Source organism: Mycteria americana, chromosome 5 (assembly GCF_035582795.1).
Source record: "Mycteria americana isolate JAX WOST 10 ecotype Jacksonville Zoo and Gardens chromosome 5, USCA_MyAme_1.0, whole genome shotgun sequence".
Lineage (NCBI taxonomy): Eukaryota > Metazoa > Chordata > Aves > Ciconiiformes > Ciconiidae > Mycteria > Mycteria americana.
Window position 1 is genome coordinate 6,394,451 of NC_134369.1, and position 18,976 is coordinate 6,413,426.

Genomic DNA, 18,976 nt, shown 5'->3' on the forward strand with positions numbered 1-18,976 from the left:
TAGGTCCCAAGTTACATAGGGTGAGTTCTGCTCTGAATGCACTTACTTGCAAAATAGTGAAAATATTACTTGCCTTTTAGGGAAATTATGAACTAATGTAATTAAAAAAGCCTTGAGAACTTTAGATGGATGATGTTAATGAACTGTGAAATGGATTCCAGAGTCCCACGTAATGGGAACTACGTGTGCAGATACCTGAAACATCTCTTGACCGTGTGCAATTCTGTATGTGATTGACTGCCTCATTTGCTAATTTGATATATCCTTCTTGTCTAGTCAGAAATATTTTTGTCAGGTTTATTTGTCGGTCTTTTTCCTGACTAAAGGAAATTTGATTTATGAAGAAAACGGAACAGCAACCGTGCTATCCTCCTAGTCATGTGAGATGTGGTTCAGTGTGCTGTTTTGTGTGTGTTTCAGGTCTGAAGACAGATGTACTGAATAGAGTAGAAGCCATTTGGTATAGGGCACAAAGCTTTTTAAATATCTGTCTGATCAGAGGGAGGCTGCTAGGTTTGGGCAAGAACAGGTGGTATTTCATTTCTAGTTGCTTTGAGACTAGAAACTAAAAAGATTTCATGTTATCAGTGCTGTTGAGGCTGTTTTGTGAAGCTCTGATTCTTTCTGATAAAAGGTCAAAAGGGTGGATGGATAGTCTTCTGCCAGCAGAGAGCATGAATGCTGTGTGTGATAATCTCCTGGCTGCTAGTTACTGTCACGTTACAGGACGTCTACCCTTTCCCCCTTCTGCCGCGTTCCCACCCCATTAAACCTTACGCTTTCTCTGTGCCTTGCTGAGGACTTCAGGGAATTCGGTTCTCTCTATAGCTCTGAACGTTGCAAGCTTCTCCTAGCAGTTCACCAGAAGGATGTAAACTTCAGGCTGTTAGGTTTCTAAAGGGCATGAGGGAATGCCTTCTGTCCGTGCCCATTAAACTATTCCTCTCTGTGGTGGAATTAATTGTGAAGATATATGTGAAGTAAGTAGGGGTTTTTTTGTTTGCTTTTTGTTTTGCATAATCAACGTCGACAAACTAGTTCTTAAATTCTGGTAACTATTATTGTCAATGACTCTGTACTGACTAGAGCTGTGGGGGTTAAGTGGGAGAGGAAGATGAAGGGGGGAAAAAGACAGCTTTCTCCTTTAATGCTCAAGTGAACTGGTAGATTATATCTGCTTTTAACAATATGTGACAGTAACTTAACAAGTGGTAGTAAATAAAACATGAGTTCATCATATTTTGCATGTATTTACTCTTATGTTTTCAAAGTGTTTTGTAATCTAGCTGTTTAATTATGTGGCATGTATGTATATCTATATTCTTCTCTATATATATATGTGATACAATGCCATACGACAGATAAGGAGCGAGAGTCACAGAAATTAAGTGATGCACTCAAGGCTATAGAGGTTGTCAGTATCTCTACTGAGATTAGAATTTGGGCTCCTGTGTCTTTGTTAGAGTTCAGTCCCTTAAACCATGCAGTGTAGTATCCTTAAGGAGTTCACAAAAGTTGACATTTGCTTTGTATTATAATGAGAAAAATAAGGAATCATTAATAAAATAATTCCCTTTACTCAAGCTTCTTAATTTTATAGCTGCCTTTGTAAGTAGGTACTTACTAGTTCTGAATGAGTTCACTCTTAATTACAATAATTTGTGGTCCTAAACCCCTGATTCAGTGAAGTACTCTTAAGTTTAAATGCTTTGCTAAATCAAGGTCTACATTTGTTTCAGGGATTCATATCCACTTGTTTTCAAATTACTCCTCCTTCATTAACTGTCTTCCCATCATTTGGCTATACTGCCCTAGAAGTCACATGTTTTACTAAATTAGAAAAGAATTAAAAATAATTTGGTATTTTGTTCATGAAACACAAACATATGTGTGTGTGTGATAGGAATATGAGATGAAAAATACATTCTGCAATAACTTTCACTATCAGTTTAGACAAATATCTTGTATTTTTGAAATCGTCATTCTTTTAAATGTACAAGGCGAGAATGCTTCTCTGTTATGGCTTGAGTATACCCTTTTTTAGGTTTTTTGCGATGGATTTCTAAGGATTCTGCTTCAGAGTTTCAGAAGTATGAATTTCATCTACTGCTTAATCTGTTTTCCCTTTTGTCGTTTAAATTCGGAGACACAGTATATAGATAGACAGTCCCAAAACCCCCCAAAAAGCTCAAATGTGAGCAACAGCTAACAAAGCCTAGCCTACCAATGTACTTAATCATTGTTCCATAGCATAATTTACATTTAAATAAGCAAGTAAATAGCATCTGCCTTACAGCAAATTAGGTAATTGCTAATAAGTATTCTGTACGTGGTCTTATGGTGAGCGGGATGGTTTATAATTATGCACCTTCCTCGGAAGAGCAAGCCACGTTTGCTCCAGTTGGGGACACAGTTGTGGCCGGTTACTGAGGCGTAGCTGTCAAGGTGGGTACTTACACTAACAAACTGCTTGCTTGTGGCCCTGGGGGGTCCTTAAACCTCTCCACGTTGAGAGCCACCAGGTGCCCAGGCAATAGTGTCAAACTAGAGGATGTCTGAGAAGACGAAGGCAGGGCTGGGGCATGGGGGCATCAGGAAACAGTGAAGCCGGAGGTGCTCAAATAGAGAGGAAAGGGAGAAGGCAGGCGGGGAGGTTAGTGGGGGTGACTGGGAGAGAGGAGCAGGGCAGGGAAGAGGGAGGAAGGAGGGGGTGAAGAGGAGGACTTTGCTCCCGATGCTTGTAGGAGACCAGTACACCGATGACCTTGATTTAATAAACACATCTCTGAACTGAGATCATGTGCGAGGGGCCCAGAGGAAAAAAGGAAAACCAGGAACGCAGAAGAATGAACAAAAGAATGCAGAAGAAGGAACAACAAGATAACTATAAGCCAATGAAACATTGCGTGATAAAAGTTATAGAGCCAATTAGATGGTTAGAATAAGCGCGTGCGTTGCGCGTGCTTCGTGTGAACCGGTCGGGATAAGTATAAAAGGAGTGCTGTCAGGTAAATAAAGGCCCCCCTACTATCAGCACCGGAGTCCGTGTCTCATTCCCTTCAAACGCTTGACAACCTCTGCTGCTTCTCCCAATGCTTGGCAACCTCTGCTGCTCCTCACAGTGTCTAGTTTGTTTCCGCGGTGGTACTCTTGAACCCAGGCGTTTCTGTGAAGTGCCCTATCACGAATTAAGAGCAAGATTTACCTTCAGTTCTCTTTTATGCTCCTAAATAGTGTTTCGGGTATTGAGTGTTTAATACCTCTGAAGGACTAAGCAGTACCATATCAACATCTCCAATTTACGCTTGTCTTACAACTGCTTACACAAACTTATATAAGAAAGAGAAGGCATGTTTAAAAAGAACGTGGGTTTTTTTTCTTTCAAGGACTTGTTTCAAGGAAGTATTTCTTTTTGGGAAACACCTGAATTGACTTTGTATGTAAGGGGTAAAGGATGCGCTTTAAAGACTTGCCTAACTTAAAATGTACTTAAAAGTCTGACATTTATAGTCAAAACCATTTTCCAAATACTTTGAAACGCATAGTACTACACCAGTCAATTCATTAGTTGGATGTGTGAAAATAATTTTAAACCGGGCATTTGATTACGTAAATAGAGTCAAAGAAAAGCAAAATTATGTGAAATTGTTTTCACATCATACTGACTGGATGTGGTAAATATTTATACCATTCTTCCCTCTAAAGTAAAATTGATGCCGCCGTATGTGTTTTCCTCCTTATTAGCAGTAGTTAATTACATGCCACAGTAAACCTATTTCCCGGAGTTGCAAAGTATTTATTTCTGTGACGCAGACTATGAGGTTCTGCATTCCCTATAGAGAAAGAGGTGAAATGATTGAAGAAAAACAAACAAACAAAAAACCACCCCAAAACCACTGAAGACCTGACTTTGCAGAGAACTTGTGTTAAACGTGAAAATATAAATGGCTTTGTTGCCTGGGCTTGAAATAATTGATGACATAATTTTAAATCTTTGATAACTTTTTGCAGAAGTGCTTTGTGTGCTGGCACATGTATGAAGATGTAAAAGTTTTGGGTTTTCCAGTACAATTCTAACTATTTATACACAGTCGGAGGTCAGGCTTGACCCAAATCCAACCATGCCATAAATGTTCATTCACTTCACCCATGATTTGCACCTGCTTTTATTAAAATTGTTATCAACTGCAGAATTCATCTGACCTTGAACGTTTGAAAAATGAGTCCATTTTCCACATTTTAAAGGATTCTTCATTATGTTCAAAGTACCGTAAAACAACTTCTTTCCTTGAAGAAAGCTTTCAAGAAAAGCAACATTGTTTTCCTTAAACTTTATTTATACATTGATTTATTTAGCACAAAAAGAATGCTCTTATCTTTGTTGTTGCTTTCACATTGCCCTGTAATGCTAAATGTAACTTCTGTAGCTCAATGTTAGAAGGAGATGATAAGAGAAAACTGAGGACGGTTTCCTATGGGCCTGTTGTATCAACTTCCCTGAGAGAATACTAGAGCTCATCTCGCTTTCAGACGGGCTCTCTAGCCGGTGCTGTGTTTATTCATCCAATGTGTTTCTTCAGCATCTGGATCTTCTGCGACCTCCCTGGGGAAATTTAGCAATGCTGCTTAGGAAAAACAAAACAACAAAAAAAAGCTAGTATAAAATATCAGTTGTAAACATAAATGTAAAGCCAAATATTAGAGGTAGGGTTTTTGGGGGTTTTTTTAGAGATCTTAAACCAGTGACTTTATTAGGATAAGATGATCTATAAGCTACAGGCTGGCTTCAGCACGTTGCCTAACAGCCGAATAGAGTCTGGAAGAGGAGACTTACTGGTTATTACACATTTAATGTATAGCATTTTTAAGCATATTATTTTGAGAGGATAACTATCAAAGACTTCAGCTAGGAAAATGTCCTCTAAAAAGTTTCCCTGGACTTTGCCAGAAATAACACAATGAATGAAAGTAGCAAACTGAACCTCCTTTTAACTATATGTTTATTTATTTTATGATGTTTTCTATTTGATAAATTTAAGCTCATTGGTCTACTGTGGCTTGTATATTATTCTTTGGTGGTTTTATTAGCAAAAAAGAGATTTTTTTTGTCTTTGGATTGAGTTTAGTTTTTCTATAAGCCTTTGCTTTTCTTACAAAGGATGAAGATGAAATGAAAAGTGCCTACAACACAAGCAGAGTCCGATAGATGCTGAAATGAAAATCCTGAAAATATTCTTACGTACTTTTAAATACATAAATAAGAAAGGTTACTTCATATTTACTGAGATCAAAAATTCTTATACATATGTGGCAATCCCATCAGCACTGATTCAGTTTTGGCAAAAGCTGTTTTCTTAGGAGACTGTGGAAAATAGAACGGGTGTTCTATATTCTCAGACTCCACAGAAGGTTCGGTTATATACATGTTATTCTTTCACAATGCTCCTCTAATTTTTTTTTAGAAACCTGCAGCAGTTCAAAGTCTGTGTATTTCTGGTGCTTTGGTCTGTTCTAGTCTATTAGCCTTAGTAGTAGAAAATGTTTTCTTATATGTTTTGAATCTTCCTTACTGAAATTGAAGCCAATTAGTTGTCATGTATCTCCCATAGACTTGGAGAGTAGATTTGGGGTTTTTTTTAAACCCCTTCCTTAAAAGCAATATTTTGCATATTTTGAGATTATTATCCTGTGTCTCTGACAGTGTTGTTGTTCTTTAGATTAACATATGTAGAATTTTTTTTCCAGTCTTGCTTATCAGTACATGTTTGCATACCATTAATGCTTCATGTTAGTCACATCTGAACTTGTTTTCTTTGGTCTGTGTCCACTTGCAGTGCCCTAACATGGACACTGAGGTCCAGCTGGACATTGCACTCATGCTGAGCAGAGCAAAAGGATTTTTGTAGTCTGTACCCACAGTGTTCTTTGCCTTTTCCACAAAAACATGACATATTCAGTAGTGATATCATCCCCAGTCATTCATCCCTACTGTTCTATATTCTATATTTGTTTTATTGATTATTCCTCTTTGTATTTAGTATCTTATACTTGTCTTTAGTGAATATCATCCTATTTTTTTCAGTTAGTCAGGATAAATTTAGATAAATCCCATCTTCTATGACACATAGAGTTCTGGTTTGATGTCACCAGAATATTTAATGAGTATATGTTTTGTTCACTGCTCAGTCCATGAATGATATATATACCAAGTTAAACTCTGTCCCCTAGAGAGGTAGTTTGATTATTCTTTTCAGCACTTTTCCAAAAATGAATGTTGTACTAATGGATCTATAAGTCATGACCTCTTCAATTTCTGTCTTTCTGAAGATGGGTGTCACACATACTCTTTTCCAGTCTTCAGGTTCTTCATCCACTCTGCTGAGTCTGTAAGGAACTTGGAGCCTAACACCACTTCCTAAAGCAGTAAAAGTCATGATGCACAAACATGACTAACAGAAAACAATCAAGTGAAAACTTTTATCAATCTGTAATTGGACAGAGTCATATTAGAGGGAAAAATGAGTTTTTTGTCTAAAACAATTTGTCTAAAAATTTAGGACTACACCTAAAAAAAGAGGTACTGTGTACCATAGCATTTAAATTTGGCTGAAAAGGGGTGGAGGTGGTGGTGGAAATAAATCATATATCAACCCGCCAAAAAAAATTTAAAATAATTTTGGGAAGAAAGGCTTAAATAATAGTTTGCATCAAAGATATCACATGGAATTTGCCCCAGACCTTGAGAGATGACCTCAGTAGTATTATTTTGAGTAATTATTTCAAACTATGATTTGTTCTCTTGTAGAAAAGGTCTTTGAGTGTAAGAGACAACATCATGGCTGCAAGTATTGCAAAATGCTTTTCTTCATCCTTAGCGCAGGAATTACCATCTTTGTGCTAATATTACTACACATTTGTGAGTAACAGATCCAGTGGTTTGGTGGTTATACATGCAGATCAGGTTGTCTACAAACCCAGAACTTATGGAGTGGTTCGCATTTCATGCTCTGGTGCCATTTGTATACATTGGTTTGCGCAAAGCCAGATGGAAAGTTTGATGACATTTTTCTTTCAAAGCATTTGCAATACAAGGTAATTACAAAATCAGTAAAGTTATATGTTTAATAGCTTAATCAGTAATTAATGCTTTTTCACAGACGTTGCTGTATCTGGTGATGTATGACAGCCAGGAGCATGTTGCTAGGGAGAGCTGAATTTTCATGTTGCAGTGTGATAATGTACAACTATTACTTTGACAAAGTGCTTGAAAATAGGTGTGTTTTCTTCAAGGAGTATCCTTGTTTGTCGAAAGTCATCAGGATGGCAGGAAGAAAATTGTAAGTATATTCCTCAAAGCAATTGCATTGATGGCTGAGGGAATGGAAGTATAGTGTAGATTATATTCATGTTAGAAATTGTTGTTATATGAAGATTATTCTGTTTATCTGTGGATTTCTAGAATGCAATAATTTTACAGAATTCAGTTTTTGCTGTTTTGAGAATAATAGGATTGAATACGAACTTTGTGCCAGGTTTTTTTTTGCTGATGAATCTGGCAAGTCGCCTCCTGAGGTGGATGACTGACGGGGTAGGCTGTGCAGGGTTTTATGGGTTAATGTCATGAGTGAGAATTGATGTTTTCCTTGAGTCCTAAGATCTAAGATTGTGGGGTCTTCCTTGAGGTATTTCTGCTCTGTAGTATAACGAGTGTTGGACTTAGTCTTCATGGTTTAGGATCCCTGTAGCTCTTGCTGCATGTGGTAGTTCGGTCTTAGAAACTGCTAGATTTTTTTCTTTCCAAGGGAGAAGGCTTATGATGCCCTTTTTTTTGGTTGGTTGGTTTTATCATGATTTTGTTGATTATTCATTTTGGGATTTTTTTTCTTGATCAAGTCATATGTTCATACACTTTTAGATATGTAGTTGGATGTTGCCTACTGTTGGATGTGTAATTTTGGTTTTCAGGTTACCAATTATTTGTGATTAGATCTGGCTACTTATTGGATGTAGAAAAATGCTCCAAGACAGGATATTATTGAGTTGTTTTTCTCAGTAGAAACTGAGGCCCCTGGGAGAGACAGGAAATTGAAATTTGCTTAGTTGATTTCTGTAAACTATATTAGGGCTGTTGCATAAATATCTGTGGTTGATGTTTGGGTGGTAAGAGATGGCATGATTACTTTTCAGATAGCTATCCTGTTGAGATAATATAGGATAGGGACCATTTCCTCATCTTCTCATTTCCTCATTTCCTCATTTCCTCATTTTCACCTTGCACGGTCTTTTATCACCGTATGGTAAGCGAGTACTTCTTGTTTTCATGAAGCACAAGATTTTTATTTATTTATTTCATTTCTTTTGTAGTAGGCAAGATTTTTTTTTTTTTCCCCTGAATGGTGGTATAGTGTATTGACAAAAATGTATGTAGAAAGTCTTATCTAGATTATGTGTGTTTTGCTTAGGAAGTAGATGTCACTGTTTACCTTGGCATCTTTTTGCTGGTGCCTATTTTCCATTGCAAATGCCATATTTTAGCATTTTGTATATTGTTGCAATGATGTTATAATCATTAGTAACGTGTTAGCGTTAGCACATTATGTTAGCATCACAGGAGGGGCCTGAAGATCTAGACAGAATTAGCTGCTGAAAAATACTTACAAGCTATTTGCAGACATGGGAATTTTTTTAATATAAAGAGGTAAATGACATACAAGAAGGTGGAGGGATGTCATCATATATATTTCCCAGTAAGAACATTGGATTATGTATCAACATAATTCATTGATAACTTTGTTGAAACAAATATCCTTCTACTATTCTATTTTTTAAATGGTTTCATGCAGTTTTGGCAATTACAGATTTGCAAAATGTGAGTATCGTTTTATAATTCAGGTCTATGAGTTTATTGTCAGTGCTTTTTTTTACGACACAGTTTTGAGCATGAAAAAATTGTTGTAACTTTTTTAATGAACTGAAAAATCCAATTTTAAAAGTTTCTGTATGGCCCTGAGGATGTGTTCTTAAGGATATGGACTTTCATTAGATGGTAATGCAGTCTTAAATAGCTGGTCTGGGTTACTGTGTGAGGCAAGGCTAGTCAATAGCCAGCGTGAGACGAGGTTACTTAAATCTAGCAGCAGCAGCTCCACGTTTAACTGGCAGCGTACAGCTATTCAATCAACTTACAGACCTGGTCCAGCTCCTGCTAAAATAAGGAGAGGTTTACTATTGATATCAAACTGAAATTGATTGGGACTTTGACTGACATTTTCCAAATAGTTTAATTATAATACCGATTTTGAGTGTGCCCAGTAGGGTTGAAAAATTTAAAACTTTTTCACAGAAAGTATTGAAAAATTCCAAACTGCCCAAAGGTCAGAAAAAAAAAGACTGAGGGAAAGACATATAAGAAACTGAAAGATTAGTCAAAACCTCATCTTGTGTAAACATGTAGCAGGAAAAAGAGGGAATGTTTCCTATGAAAACTGTGGACGTGGATCTGCGTGTGCTATATGGCAAAAGGAGGCAAGATGTTGTATGAGTAGTGCTGATGCCAGAAGTACGCTTTGAGAGCAACTGTTTTGGCACAATGATTTTTCTTCAACATTTAAGCTTCTGCAGTGGTAGGTGCTGTAGAAATTGCCGAGAAAAATGTCTTTTTCTGAAATATCAGATCTGAAGGCGTTTTATGCTGAGAATATTAGGACACGGCGTGCTGTCAGCCTCTGTGCAGTAAGGGAGAGAATGGTCAGATACAAACATGACAAATTGTGAAAACGAAGAGCAGGCGCAAGCCACGGTGCTGACGCGCGTTGGCTTTCCCTGGAACCACAGAGGCTGGAGGAGCAGCCACGGCGGTGCCTTGGGCACCAGGTCCTTGGTGGCACCTGGCACACGTTGAAATCCAGAACCAGGCGCTCTCCTGGCCCTGGGGCTCCTTGATGAACCGGGCTGTGGGGTGATTGCTTGGGAGATCACCCAGCTCCGGGCAATCGGTATCTGGAGCACATTGGCACGTATGTCTCAAATTGGGTGTGCTTCCTAGCAGAGGCAATTTTGAATACCTCTGCATTTGTTCCAAATCAGACAGAAATAAAAATTATATGAGAGGCTAGTTCTGCACCACTTAGTCTTCCCCTTGCTTGATCCTGTTTTCTGGGATATTTCTGGCAGCAAATTCAGAGCCACCTACATGATGATCTGCAGCATGAATTTCCCAAAATAAAGACAATAAATTTAATCTGCATTTTGGGAGGTTTTTTGAGATTTCTGTATCACTCATTGTTGGCTGATTTGGAGCCACTTTGCAATAGTGGATACGCTAGTGTTAATGAATATTCTCTGTGTTGGAGTTTTAGGTTTTGCTTTATTCATCAGCTGAATATGAGGTAATGTTTTTGAAACTGAAAGTTTTAAGATAGTTATCTCTTGGGAAACACTTTTAAGTTAAGTGATATTGCCAGATATACTAGTTCTGTTTTCTTTGGTTTGTATTTTCCTGGCTGAATGATGCTCTTGACTGGAATGGTCAAATCTTAGAAAGAAGCCCCCAAAGAACGAATCATCCCTCAAGAGGAGGTACGTGTTTCCAGCGCACTACTGACGGAGTTGTAGAGCATTCTGGTATGCCTTGCAGGCATTTTAAAATGCTTACCCCCTCAGTGCTTGTTCTCTTGCCGCTAAAATAAGCGGTACAATTGTTTAAAGAAGACAGGCTTACAAGAGAAAGAGCAGCAGGTTGTTGTAATCATGCAGATCGGTTATCCATCGGAAATAACAACTGGTGCTAAACCCTAAGGTGCTCTGGCCTGACCTGAAGGGAGGAGGATCCCCCCCGGGAGATAAAAAGGCAGACGGGGCACAAAGGTGGGCGACGTGGCTCTTCTCTCCGTGTGCGTCGTCTCAGCATGTTTCTGCAGAGAAACAGTTATTTTCCTTCAGTTAGCGGTCGAGTGCTTTACTAAAACCCTAGCAAGCTTGCTGTTTTGCTTTCATTGTAATGAGTTTTATGTGAAGGAGAAGCATGAGAGCTGGGGAAGGAAAAGTGAAATTTCAGCTAATCAAAAAGCACAAAGGTCTTATTTCCTTTTTTTAATGGCCATCCAGAATAGTCACAAATGAGAGAGAAAAGCATTGTGGCAGTAATGAGCATTAAGAAAATGTACAAGCTGTAAGACTTTGCAGAAATGATGTTTTTAACTGACTTTTCTTCTTGTTGTAAGCGCTTGGAATATAATTCAGATGTTGCTGAACGTCTGGTTTTTGCTGCACGTCTGATTAAATGGAATAGCTGCCAAAAAGTGTTATTCTCGGGGACATTTAACACCTTGTGCTACAGTAAACAGTACGATCTAGAAGCACAAGTCTCTGTTTTTCTAAGATACAAATAATGCTTACAGAATAAGCACAGTAGAATGCTGTTTACCAGATAATGTATTCAAATTTCCGGTTAAGTGGTTTCCAATTAAAAAGTTGTCCTAGTTAGAAAATATAATCATTTTTAAAATAAAACGTTGTACAGTAAATAGTTTATATTTTATCTTTTTTTCTTAAACATTTATTTAAGGCCTATGTGGGAAAAAATGGAGTTCAGAATATCCAATCTATTTAACGTGTGATTAAACATCACTTAGTCAATCACGTTTTTTAATTAAGTATAATGTGTGATAATTTTGTCCTTGATAAACAGGAATCCTTGTTATGAAATACAATAAGTTGTTACAAGCTTTGTAATAACCAAATAAAATACCAATTTATCATGTCTTGAAGTGAAGAAAACCCCATCATGACTATGCTTATCTCTGCACGTGTGACTAATCCTTCTAATGTGAAGCCATGACCTAGCCTTTTCTGGCAAAAAAAAACCCTTTGAAATCTTGTATAAGGAAAAGAAAGGGAATGGAGTAATTTTTTTCCTGACTGTTTTAAGCAGTTGCGAGTTTGTTTTTTTTTTTTTTAAAAAAAAAGGCAAAATACCCCCCAACCCCACCAAAAACCCAACTACAAGAACAATAAAAGCCATCACCATTTATCTTATATTCCACGTTGACATGCTGTATAAAGTTTTTGGGAGAGAAATGCTAAAAAGCCTTTTAAAAAACATTTTTTGGCTGCGCTAACGAGCGTGCAGTGTTTGTAATAGCTGTACAGCTGCGCAGCCCCGTCACCCGCCTGACCTGAAACTTGGCCCTTAATTACTCTGGGGGTGGAACTCGTATCCCACTGTTATCGTGGAATAGATCTGGGGTCAAATAAGACTGAAATGTTAGGATGGGCACCACTGCCTCTGTCTTCCCTCTGACCCACGCACGCAGTGTTTGATTGTACTAAGGGGTCCTGGTTCTGGGTTTTTTTGGGTTTTTTTTTTGGTCCTGGTTCTTTTTTTTTTTTTTTTTCCCCAACGAGTCATTGTGCTACTGGTTTTGTTAAATCGTACACGGAAATAGGATCATAGCCTGGTTTTGCTGCCCTGTACCTTCAGGAAAAGTCTAGTAACTCACCTCATGGGTGAGAAGCTTTAGGTTTTGTCTGACTCCTGAGAAGAAATGGGAGGACTTGGAGGAGGAGGCGTCTGGGAAAAGCCTATGGACTAGCCAGGTTTGGGAAGAAAGTTTAGATGTACCGTTTCAGGGTAAAATACCAACAAGAACACTAAAAGGAGCTGTATTTGGAGCTCCAACAATTTGTAAAGTACCACATTGTTATCAACAATACATAATCCAACAGTAATTTATTCATTGTGTTTATGTGGGTATGTTTGTCCCAAGAAAGGTCATTGAAAAGATTAATTTTTTAGAACAAACAAAAGTTAGAACTTCTCCAAAGGTACACAAAAGACCACTAGTGAATGGTTTTTTCCTTCTAATGTGACGAAGGAAGTGTGAGAAGTGTAAAGCTTCTGGCCACTGCTTTTCAGGTTACAAAACTTCTCTCGCCCCCCTGTTTTGTTGCTTTTGTGTGACTTCGAGGAACGTGAACATCTCAACTACCTATATTATATTGATATGATATTTATAAATTCTTGAGCATTCAAAGTCATCATCCCAAAGGCATGTAGGTATTACCTTCTCTTTTTTTATTTATATGCAGAAATTTTCTCTGGTCTGAATTACTCGTTGTAAAAAAATTCAATGTCAATTTGGATTTCTCTCTGACTACTTGAAAATAGACTAGTCGTCTTTTTGCTTTTTATATTTATGCCTGGAAGAATTTAAATATGGGCATTTTGTGTAATGTAATTCACAATGAGTAAAGTTAAGTAGATTCATTTAAGTGAGTTAGAAAAGTGTACTTCACTGGCAGTAATTGCTCAGTGCAGTCTTTCAGAGGATGGAAAAATGATTTATCTCGCTGTTTCCTCGGTAAGACCTGATTCTACAAGAATGCCTAAGAGAAACTTAATACCTTTACGTTTTTCCAGGCTATGATTTTTAAAGGTGCTTTACTCCTTATCAGAGTTGGGCTTGTAGAGTAGTCCTACTTGTAGAGTTGGGCAGAGTAGTCCTACTGGTATTTTCCCCTTTTTCTTTATTCACTATCCAAGACACATTAATTGAATTAGGTTCCCTAAAAAACTTTTAAATTAAAACAGCAGTGAAACTATTGCAATACAAATACAGCCTTGATAGAAAAAAAATTTCAGAAAAAAAAAAAAAATATTATTTTGCAGTTTGGGGAGAAATATCACTACTTTCAAGTGAGTGTTTCATCGAAAATGCATTTTTAATGCCAGGATTTTATTCTCACTTGATGTCAGTTGGATTGATATCACTGGCCTATTGGCTCCGTAATCTATGAAATAAAATAAATAAAAATGAAAGTTACAGAAAAAGTTAGTCCATCAAAATATGACAATATTGCCAAAAATAAGAATAAGGCCTGATAAATGATGCATTCAGAAAGACTTTATAAACACATGTGAGCCTGTCCTCTGGAAGAATACCTTTTCACCATAAACTGAAAATGTTTTACTTGATGTGAGCAGTGTTATGACAATACGTTAGCTTAATTAATTCTTTCTAATGGTAGGCAGCAATTAACGAAATTAAACGCTTTTCCTCCGACTTGATTTTTAATATGGCTGCGGTTTCCTTGAGTACAATGTATGATATAGCACCAGACATTCCCCTGCAAGGACAGCAGCAGCAGTCACCTGTAACCACCATTACCTGCTTCCTGTCAACTACCCAGATTTTCAGATGCCTACATAATGCATGTGTTGAAGAAAACCAGGCATCCCGAATTTCATAACTTTAGCTCTGGTATTGCGCTGATTTAAACTGTAACACAGATGGTGCTAGATGGAGAAGGTGCCTAGTTGTCTGGCCCACACCGTGCGGCAATTCATCATCTTCCATGGGATTCTAATCCTTTAGCAGTGCACGCCATCAGAGATGCCATCCTGGCCTCTCATTTATCATGTAAACGTTATTTTGTATAATTTCCTTTTTAATGGCAATTCAAATTATTTAATTATATATACTGCTTTTTCAAATCTTGGTTCTCATGAATTGAAAATATATTAATTTGTATAACTGTACTGTAAAAATATTTTAATAAGTAGCAATAATTAAAATGTTAACGATGTGAGAAATTACTTGGTCTAGTTCTAGTATCTAATGAGAACTGTCTGTGTCAGATAGAGCCAAGCTTACTGTTCAGTCTTTCAGACGTTGACTGGGACCATGTTTATTGTGAGTGATATTATGTACTATATTTAGTAACAAGCGCAAATGTGACTGAACTGTAGAAAAATTCTTATATGTTAGTAAGTTTTTTCTCTAATAAGTCAGTGATAAGTCCAGTTAAATTTTGCAAATTCCAATGAAATGGAAGAATTGTTTCTGTCTTGGATCCTCTGTTGCCAGACGGAGGAACCAAACCTGTGGTCTGATCTGTGTGTTCTGTGTGTGACAGGGCCTGGTATCAGGTGTAAGGAACGTGATGCAGTGGAAATTAGGGACTGCATGCACAAGAGGCTTCCCTGCATCTGAGCAAGCAGTTGATTTTTGCTTTGAAGCAAGGTTGCCTAATCGTACGTGGTTTTGACTAATGAAACTGTGGCTGCTCTGATAAATCCGCAGATAAATGCCTAATCCTGTTTTAAAATGCGTCTAAGTAGTTCTTTACATGAGCAGGGGGCTGAAAATGCCAGGCTTTTGTCATTTTATCAGCCAGTACAGCCTATGCCTAGTGCTAATAAACATCGCTTGAGGTATCTGTTGAGGACTACAGGCTTGCCCAAGCTAATACACATCAGGTATGATACGTGCTGGAAGTACTGTCGTTGCCCCAACACAGAGACCAAGTTAACCATGTTTTGTGGGCTTTACGCTAAACAGGATTTATGTTGCATGGCTATACATTAAGCTACGCTTACAGTCAGCAGAGTCTTGAAAAGTCTGGCAAGAAAATAGTATCTGGCTGGGGATGGACTTCAGAAACCTGATGAGCGTGGGGTGGTGCTGAGGGAAAGGGCGCTTGCAAATATTTGGTCAAAATTCAAATGTATTGCTCTCTAACTGAGAAACGAGAACTTGAGCCAATTGTTCTCTATGCACAAAATGTACGTTACCTAATGAGAACTTCAGAGAGAAAGGATAACTGGTTATTCCAGTGTCTTTATGGTTCCTTTCATAAACAGGGAAAACAACTACTGGGCAGTTTTTGCAAATACAACAGTAAAAGAAAACTGTGCCTTAATCCTTTTGGTTGCATAGCAATGTGCTATTAATGACAGGGCTGAGAATTGCAGGAATCTGGGAGCTCCTCCTTCCCTAAAATGGAAAGGTTTTGCAGAGAATGTGTTTCCCTACAGCGAGCAGTCTCTTTGAGTGTATCAGTCTCCTAGGGAAGGGGAGAGAAAACCATGGTCTTTATTTACTGAGGATTTAAAAGCATCTCCTGAACCCCTGCACTCAATGCATTGCATATACATTGTAAAAAGCCAGATCTCCTCCTGAAGGACTACGCAGGGAAATAACGTTACATCGTATAAAAAGCTGACAGTCCTTCCGCATAGGGTGCACGCTGCCTGCCTGACCCTGACTTCAAACGCCAATCTCCCCAAATGCTCTCTCACTATGTAGTTGCATAACTAGCTATTCTTGCGAATCTTCCTTTCATATCTCCAGGGAAGGCGACGGAGAAACAAATCTGGAGTTAGCCCCTTGTATACCAGCAGATAGTAGCATTTCATAAGGTGTCTACATGCATGAACGTTTGGGTGTTTTCTAATTTCTCTGTTTATGCCAAGTTACGTTAATGTTAGCATCTCAACGTTTAAAACTACAAAACAGTGTTTCAAATTGCAAACAGAAGTCAGATAAATGAACATAATAATAAAAACTGTTTGAATACTTTGAGTTTTCCAGAAGGACTTTATGGCATAATTCTAAATACTTTATAGTATGGAATTACTTTTGCTACTGACATTGAAATTAGAGTAAACTTGCATTCACATAAATGGAGCAGATTTGAGCCCAGTTCCCACATAAAAATACACTTTTTTCTCAGGAAAAAAAACATCCCTCGAGGCCTGGTCTTTTTGCAAGGAATTCTGACCCAATTCATATATATTACTTGTAAAATTTATATCCTTTCCTCACTCACAGCCACTGCATGAAAAATTATGGGAAAAAAATGCATTGTAGATTGCATCAGCTTTTTCTTCTTTATTCCCACAGGCACAACAGCTAACAGATCTGGAGCAAAAACTAGCAGTTGCGAAAGATGAATTGGAAAAGGCAGCCCTTGACAAAGTAAGAAGTGTAACGTAATGTAAGCATGTTTATCTCTATCAGCTGTGAATGTTTCGGTGTAATTTGACAAAAAAGAATTAAAGTCTTGCAAAGATTTAGATACATCCTTAATTGCATGTACCTGGGTGTAATGCTACTGAAGTCAGTGGAACTAATTATGATGCATGAAGTTAAGTACAGCTGCAAAATTATTTCAGAGGAGGGCAATCAAATTAGAAGCAAACATCTCAAAAACCCACAGAAAGCTAAATGCTACAATTCTTTATGCGCAAAAGTACACTAACGAGAATGTGCCTGTAACCGATAGGATTTTTATCTGAGGTTTAGTCGTAGTTCCAAGTAGGGTGCAGTATAGAAACGTGTCAGCCTCTTGTTAGGGAGGGACTGAGGTGACAGAGCTAACCCTTCTGTGGGCAGAGGTGCCCGCTCAGGACCGGGAGGCTGTGGGGAATCCCAGGGAGGGGACAAAGCAAGACACGATCGCTCCTGTCAGCTGGGCAACAGGGGAACTTTCTTCTAGATTTAGGGTGGCTGGGAAGAAAATATCATGCAATGCAGTTTATCAGAAAGGAAAAAGCTTCAATACTCTATCAAAGACTACTTTTTTGGTTTGGTTTTCTAGTATTTTCAGGTTCCATTAGACATGCAAAAAAAAGTATGCCCCTTGCACTAAAAGCATTTTTCTTTAATCTTCAATATTGCAATCACTGACATCTTCCTCTTGACGGAGGATCTGCATCCAGCATTGCAAAATGTCCTCTATGTAAGCAATGCTCACAGCAGCGTTATTCAAACCTGTGTGCGCGTCTGGTGATATACCATGTGTTTCTTGTTAGTGCACTGAACTGAACTGCTCCACATACTAATTTAAAAATTAAGCATGTTCCTTCTTTGCTCGTATAACACTCGCAGACATGGCCTCTCACTAGTGCCAGTATACTGTCTGTAGCAATGACAAGAGAGCAATGCTTGCCGTAAATATCTTCCAAATGCAGTTATTCATTATAATGCAGACAGTTGTGAAGAAGAAGGCAAAGAACATTTGACATCAGGAACTTTTAATGAGAATGCTATTAAGGGATTCTGTCTGCAAATTAAAAGGGGATTTGCAGCACACCCAACTGACTTCTCTGACCCTCTGTTTCTTTCCTATTAAGTATGATAGAATTTTAATTTAGGGCTCAGTTATGGTTCCATAGGCTTACCAGGAGCCTGGTGTCATCTTCTTGCAAATCATCATGGAGTCTTTGGATGGCATCATTGCTTAGATGCTGCGAAAGTGCAGTGGAAGTGGCAAGCAGGAGTAAAAAAAGCAGTGCAAATGAAGGAAAAAGGCAAAGTTCTTGCCAGTGAGAATTGTGAGACAGTTTTATGAGACTAGAAACACCCATTTTTGACTAGTTCTAACTTCAGAGTAATAAGACCGTTTAAGTTGTAGGTACCTTTTTCCCCTGGTTAAGAGTTTTTCTGTATGAACTAACGAACTGAAAAGAGTTAGAGACGGCCAATGGTCCATCCATGTCTTCAGCAAAGACTTGGCCTTAACTGTTTTGACAATGTTAGCACACATAGTTTCAGCTAAAGGAATGGAAGCAATGTGTAATGCAATGTGCATTTTTGGAAGATGAGCTGCATTAGAAATGAATAATTGAGTGATCGAACCTCAAACTGTGTCTATAAATAGGCATTACTTGGTATTTTTCTTTTGGGAGGGTATCAGAATGTTCTATTAAATATTAGTTTGTGCTGACAGTGGACTTAGTGTCTCTCAGAAGTGTGTTCACGCTACAGCACTTTTCTAGTTCCCGTGATGGACCCTTGGAAGACTGACAAATTTTGCATTATCACAGCCCAAATTATTCTACATTGAATCCAACCACATGACAAGAGTATAAACAGATCTGGGAAATCTGAAGACATGCGTCATATGTTGGCAGTATTTTGACCAGCAAGCGGCCTATTTTGACCACAATCACATCTATGCAAGGTTATCGAGAACTTGGTCAAACTGCATCCCTGATCCCAATAGTGGTTCCTTAAGTTGTACTCTCATGCTGCCCATTTATGCGTCTCCTACCAGTAAAGTCAAAATTGAATTTTGCTAGCCACAGCATGAAAACAAAATAACCTATTCCGCTTTTACCTTTGGAATGGCAAAATGGCTGGCTGTAGCCAAGGCAGAACAAGCACTGGATGGCAGAGGTGGGAGATGAGAG

At 38.2% G+C, this 18,976-nt stretch overlaps 1 protein-coding gene across 1 annotated transcript in view; it reads left to right on the top strand.

Moving 5' to 3' along the window:
• The window catches only part of LUZP2 (leucine zipper protein 2), a 220,442-nt gene that overhangs the window by 155,734 nt on the left and 45,732 nt on the right, over positions 1-18,976 (top strand). The window contains exon 10 of the mRNA XM_075501426.1: positions 16,686-16,760. Within this exon, the coding sequence (XP_075357541.1) occupies positions 16,686-16,760 (75 nt within the window). The remainder of the gene's footprint in view (positions 1-16,685; positions 16,761-18,976) is intronic.